The 6,000-nt window shown below is 38.4% G+C and overlaps 1 protein-coding gene across 2 annotated transcripts in view; it reads right to left on the bottom strand.

Moving 5' to 3' along the window:
- Nucleotides 1-1,037: 1,037 nt before the first annotated feature.
- NDNF (neuron derived neurotrophic factor) overlaps nt 1,038-6,000 on the bottom strand; it is an 88,025-nt gene continuing 83,062 nt past the window's right edge. For both annotated transcript variants that reach the window (XM_084973083.1, XM_003482448.5), the window contains 2 exons: nt 4,705-4,829; nt 1,038-3,067 (listed from right to left, as the gene is read on the bottom strand). In XM_084973083.1, the coding sequence (XP_084829209.1) occupies nt 1,674-3,067; nt 4,705-4,829 (1,519 nt within the window). In that variant the 3' untranslated portion in view covers nt 1,038-1,673. The remainder of the gene's footprint in view (nt 3,068-4,704; nt 4,830-6,000) is intronic.

Here is a 6,000-nt window from a genome sequence, read left to right as displayed (position 1 = left end):
AAGACAACATCTTATGATAGAAGGTATCCTAAAATATCATCTTATCCAAATCTATCATCACTTAGTCTTATAATGGGAAAGAGGGACAATGGGAGGTAACAGATTTTCTTAAAACCATATAGCTTAGTTGATTGTAAATCTCAGACTCTTTTGAATCCTGATCCAATGTTCTCATGACACATCATATATAGAAATGTGGAGTAACTGTATAAAACTGTCGTTTGTGCAGTTTTTTTTTTTATTTTTTTATTTTTTTTTAATTTTTAGGGCCACACATGCAGCATATGGAGGTTCCCACGCTAGGGGTCAAATCGGAGCTACAGCCGCCATCCTATGCCACAGCCACAGCAACGCAGGATCAGAGATGTGTCTGCAACCTACACCACAGCTTATAGCAACACCAGATCCTTAACCCACTGAGCGAGGCCAGGGATCAAACCTGCAACCTCCTAGTCATATTCATTTCCGCTGCGCCACGATGGGAGAGTTTTTGGTAAATGGTTTCTATTATTCTTTGCCTAAATTGTATTTTACACCTAAACTGCTTTTTAATCTTTCATGAAAAATCAAAGTTAAAAGTATCAGACTGTTAGTGTTAACACAACAGCAGCTTCCACAGTTTTCTCATAACTAATGATAGCACTAATGTGGTGGCTAGGATGCTTTCACTTAAAATCAAAATGATTATTTCACTAATAAACAATTGGAAAATACTTGGAATATCCCAATTTTGTAGTTAAAATAGAGGCTTATTTTTAAAATAGAGGTAATATATTTTGGGTTAAGGACGATTTGTTGAATACTTATTGAGCTAGAGTGTCTGACTTGTCCTATTCTTTTAAGTCCACTGGTGTTGTTTCAAGCCTCACAAAAGCTAGCTCCTACCCAGTGTCAAAATACAAATAAATTGTAATAATTGTACCTTTAGAGAAATGCGGTATGCCTTTTAACTACTAAAAAAGGGTCAATTTTGGTGCCAAATTACATAAAGGTTGCAGTTTTGGGGACAGAAGAGAAATGGAATACACCAAGGTAGCTGCTTGGGAAAATGAACAGTATATAATCTAGTATCTTTAATTTTATATACATGAATATAATGTATGTCAACTTTGTACATGAGATACATATTTAAACATTTTACTCAACAGATAAGAATTTACAATAGCAATATAAATGACTAAAGGGCTTTCCACTTAATATACTTAGGTTAGATCTGTACTTTAACAGGAAAGGAATTTAATAGTTTACAATTATAGAAACACTGACATTTAAAACAAGACTTTATAAAATAATTTATATATATATCCTAGCATCTATTGAAAGGAATGATTTGCATTTGTGGTTGTGTGCAATGAATGGCATATTTTAAACTTTTAGGTAATAAAATAATTTAGAAGCAGTTCATGCAGTGGTCAAAGCAAGGGATGGCCATTCCTTCAAGATATCCTTTATCTTTGATATCAGATGCACACTAGGTACCATCGGGGCTCACTGGACCAAGTCTCCTTCAACAATTACTTATATGAACACCAATATACATGAGTGGATATCCTTCCTTCCATAGTACAAATACAGGTCACAACTTCTCTCAGCTGTGGGAGTAGTCAGCTTATACTTAAAGTGATTGCATGTCTCTCTAGGAGTTCTACGAACTGTATCTCTATCTGAGGTAACTAACAGAACTTCCTGGTTTTCACAACTTTACTCTGATACTTCACAGAGTGCCCCCCATGTCCGATGACATAAACATCCAGCAGGTAAGATTTTCCAGGCTGAAGACCTTTAATTGTTTCTGTGGTCACTGCTTTTTGTAGGTTTTGACTATGGAAATATTTACAGAGGACCTTCTCTGATTTCTTCCTTGTATCTGGTCCAAGGCATTGGTTTTGTTCTCTTTTCTTCTGGTCTTCATTGTAGTTATCATCCACTTCCTTTTTGTAGATGCAAAACTTGTTCCTTTCCTGGGTACCTAGCCAAGCCACGGTGGCTGAAGAACAGGTACGGAGCTTGTCGAAAGCTTTGATTCGTGTGTCTTCAGGAAGAGAGGGAAATGACTGCTTACTCGGCCTGGTGGTGGCTAGTATTTTCAACAGAGAGGCTCCTTTCTTGTTTCCTTTCAGTCGAATGAGATATTTGGCCTTAGGTTTTCCTCTCAGCTGAAACTGCCGTATGCCTTCTACATTCTGAGACAGGAGAAGTTTCCCATCTCTTCTCACTTGGATCTGCACAGCATCCAGACAAGAGTGAATAAAGAAGGTGACTTTTTGGTGAGAGGAGACTGGAGCAAATCGTAGAAACTTTGCTCCCTTCCTTTTAACAAACACATCTGTAACCTTCCCGTCTTTCAGCTCAACTGTCTTCTGTTTTGCTTCTTCCTTGGTCCGGGCAAAGGTGCCCACGTAGGCAGTGCTCGTGTTGCTGTTGCTGTTGGCCACAAAGACATCAAAGTAGTACTGTGTGTCGGGTTTCAGGTCCGAGACAGTGAAGATGTTTTTATTTCCTATGCAAATTTTCTGAATGTCAACCTTGGGCCTCGAGTAGGCATGCCGCCCCAGTTTTGGGGAAGGCTTTGTCAGGAAGCTGCGTTCTTTACCTGAGTTATCTGAAGGAAATCCAAAGTGGGCAAAGTCAAAAGGGCTGAAGTCCACACCGGGTTTTGGTGCCATCATGAAAGCATCATCTGCACTCAGCTTTGCTTCCACTGCACAGAGACTTTTGAAATTGTGCTCTTTGTTGATGACCACACAGTACTGAATGGGTTGTTTCAGCAAAGAGGCTGTGGGGCTTGGTTTCCAGGCCAAAGTGACTGTGGTGCGTCCCAGCGAGGTGACGTCAACTCTTGGGTCGTAAGGTAATTCAGGGTAGGGCTGGTCAGACTCTGGAGTTGTGGTGGCATATACTTTGAAATGTGTATCTTTCTCTGTTGAAAGAAGCTCCAACTGATATAAACCAGATGGAGAACTAGAAGATATGAAATATTCCACATCATTGCCTTTGTAGGAGAATAACTCTGTGCCTTCCTCATTAATGATCTGCTGCTTCTGCTGATCCAGAGGTTCTAGATCACCTAAAAGACATAAGAGAAGCTGTCTATGCATAAGGGCATATGCTGTGGCTTGCCAACCTTAAATTGTGATTTTTAAGACAATTTTTATTTAGTTTTTCTCCATTATAAAAAGATAAATGTTCCCAGTAGAAAACTGGGAGATATAAAGAAAAGACAAAAATATCATCTAATAATGTCTGATCCAGAGATTGTCCTTTATTAATATTTTGGCTTATTTCTATCATCCTTTTATATATTTTTATGCAATTGATATTATTCTCTCTTATTTTTCACTGTAACTTTATTGTCATGCATATAAATACCTAGAGAAACCTCCATTTTTCTCACTTAATATTATATCATAAAAATAATATTGCTGGTTAATTTTTGACTATTATAATAATGTTCTTATGTATGTAAGGCTTTTATTATTCTAAATTATTTCTTCAGGATACATTCCAATTAGTGGGATTTTTAGGCCAAAGACTGCAAACATCTCAGAGACTAATCCCTACTATCAATCTACTTACTAAAAGGATTCTATCAGTTTGCACTTGAATAGCTAGCATTTTCACGAATTTCACTTTTGTTAGTAGGACTGAGCAGTCTCATTAAAAGATAGAATGCAAAGCACAGTAAGAGGACCTAATTTTCAATGTGTAGAATACATGCCCAGGAAGAAAGTAAGGACAGTATTTAAACTAAAATAATGTTTTCCATTTTTGTTACTGTTGACATCAGCTATCACACAGATTTCAGTGTGTGGATAAGTTGGAGGACCTGGAGAAGGACTGCATAGCCAGACTGGGGTTGTATCTTTTCCAGATGATCACTGCAGGTCGAGAGTGAAATATATAAAATTTTATATTCCTAAACCATGTGATCAACACAATCAAATCACTATTCATTTTCTCAATCCCAATCTCATCACTCTCCATATGGGTTTTCAGTATCTTCCTAATTACTGCATGCATTCCCTCATCACTGTAAGTATCCAGCTTGCTAGCATCCTGTCCTGACACCAGTCTCAAGCCTTCACCCCTATAAGGGAGTAGCATCAATCCAGGGTCTTAGACAGACTATACTCCTTGTATCTTGCTATTTGCTTTCCACTAACTGCATCTTCTTTAAATGCCTAACCAAATCCTCCTCCTGACTTTCTTCTCATCCTGAACTTTCAGTGTTGCTAAATGCCTTTTTGTTCTTTGTTTCTATCCTTCATTCTCCAGAGATTGGAGACACTTATCCTTGGTCACATATTAGATTCACCTGGGGGAGGGGGGCGGGCACTTTCACCAGTCCCAGTATCCAGAGCTCACCCCAGGGGAGCTAAATCACGACCTCTGAGGTAGGATCCAGACATCAGTAGCATATAAAGCCCCCAAGTGATTCCAATGTTCAGGCAGGACTGCAAACCACAGCCAGAGAAACTGATTCACACCTCTTGCCTTTCCTCAAGCCTTCAGTCGTCCACACCTGCCTCTCTGAACCTTTTATTTTACCAAATCACCGTCATCTGATGCCAACTCCCATCTCCCTCATTTCTATCCCCGAGTCTCCAGCTTCACCTACGCATCCCTGCTGTTTTTTCTTACTAAGAGAAGGCTGCATGTCTCAGAAGACTTTCCGCCATCCATCCAGAGGTTAGGGCCGCTCACCTGAGCCTTCCCCACTTGCCTCCTCTGGCAGCTCCTGGAGGCTCAGCTTCCACTCTAAGGGTGCATCACAAGGAGTCACTGTGACTGATAATGGAGTGTTGTCTTCTTCAACCACAAAGAAATACCTGTGGGAAAGTGGACCAGTTCAGACTGAAGTAATTCATTCTAATGCTTATAACCAAGATTACTGGAAAAATCACTTAACTTATATTCAATTAACAGAAAATAAAACTGGCTACCTGACACAAGTGATACTTTCAGCATTAACTGTGGAAGCCCAAGAACCCAAGATTCTGCAACCAGACCTCCTATCAACATAATGAGAAATAAGTGATTTTGAACCAAAATGTGTTGTTTGGGTATTGCTTGAGTTAAGAATCAAAATTTAACAGTTGGGGGTAAAAAAAAAAAAATTTAACACAGGCCTGCTGGTGCAAAGTAAGTCACACCAAGAAGAATTTCCAGGTATGTTGTCCTATAGGCACTGATTTTCCATAAATTTGGAGATAATTTCTAAGTTAACCTGAGGGCACTCTAAGGTAGTCATTGACTCTTCCAAAAGATCATTTTCAGAGTAATGTTGTTCTAAAATGCATACTGATTTCTGGAAAAATAACACTATTCATATTTCCTTTATAGGTGATTACAAAGTATTGAGTATAGTTCCCTGTGCTAAACAGTAGGTCTTTGTTGGTACATTTATGACTTTTATTCACAGCTTTACTGTTCCATATCTTTGTGGAGAGAGGTATCTAATTACTGTTTGAGGAATATTTATAAAAGTTAAAGATCACTGTGTCAGTGGAAAGACACATTTCCCTATCCTTATGATTTTCTGTTGACTTAAATAACCTAATGATTTTAAAACAAAATTTTAAAAGATAAAAACATTCTCCTCCAAGCTTACCCCTCAGATTTTTTAAAAATGATGCCTCAAAAGAACTTTTAAGGAGAATAAAAATACTGCTTATATTGCTTATTTATAACAATACTACATATTCTTACTCTGAATAATTTAGATGATTTCATTTATCGTTCAAAGTCCATAATTTTTCAAGGGAGGAAACAGCGGTTTCCATTGCAGCAAACCCAGAGCTGCTCACTGGTTTCAGGGAAAAGAATAAGCAAGTTTTATCTTCTAGAGATTGCACCTCCTGGGTATCTCCTGCCTCTCTACTCTCGCCATATCCACTTCAACACCCTCTCTAACCTGACCACTGTGACCTTTTTCTTTCTCTTCACTCCACATACACTGAATTAGCAGACATTTTAGGCTTCATCTTTTTTTTTTTTTTT

Source organism: Sus scrofa, chromosome 8, assembly GCF_054392235.1.
Source record: "Sus scrofa isolate SSC_HxYL_T2T_F1_AM1 chromosome 8, Sscrofa_HxYL_maternal_Yorkshire_Landrace_v2.0, whole genome shotgun sequence".
Lineage (NCBI taxonomy): Eukaryota > Metazoa > Chordata > Mammalia > Artiodactyla > Suidae > Sus > Sus scrofa.
This window is presented reverse-complemented; position numbering and strand designations above follow the sequence as displayed.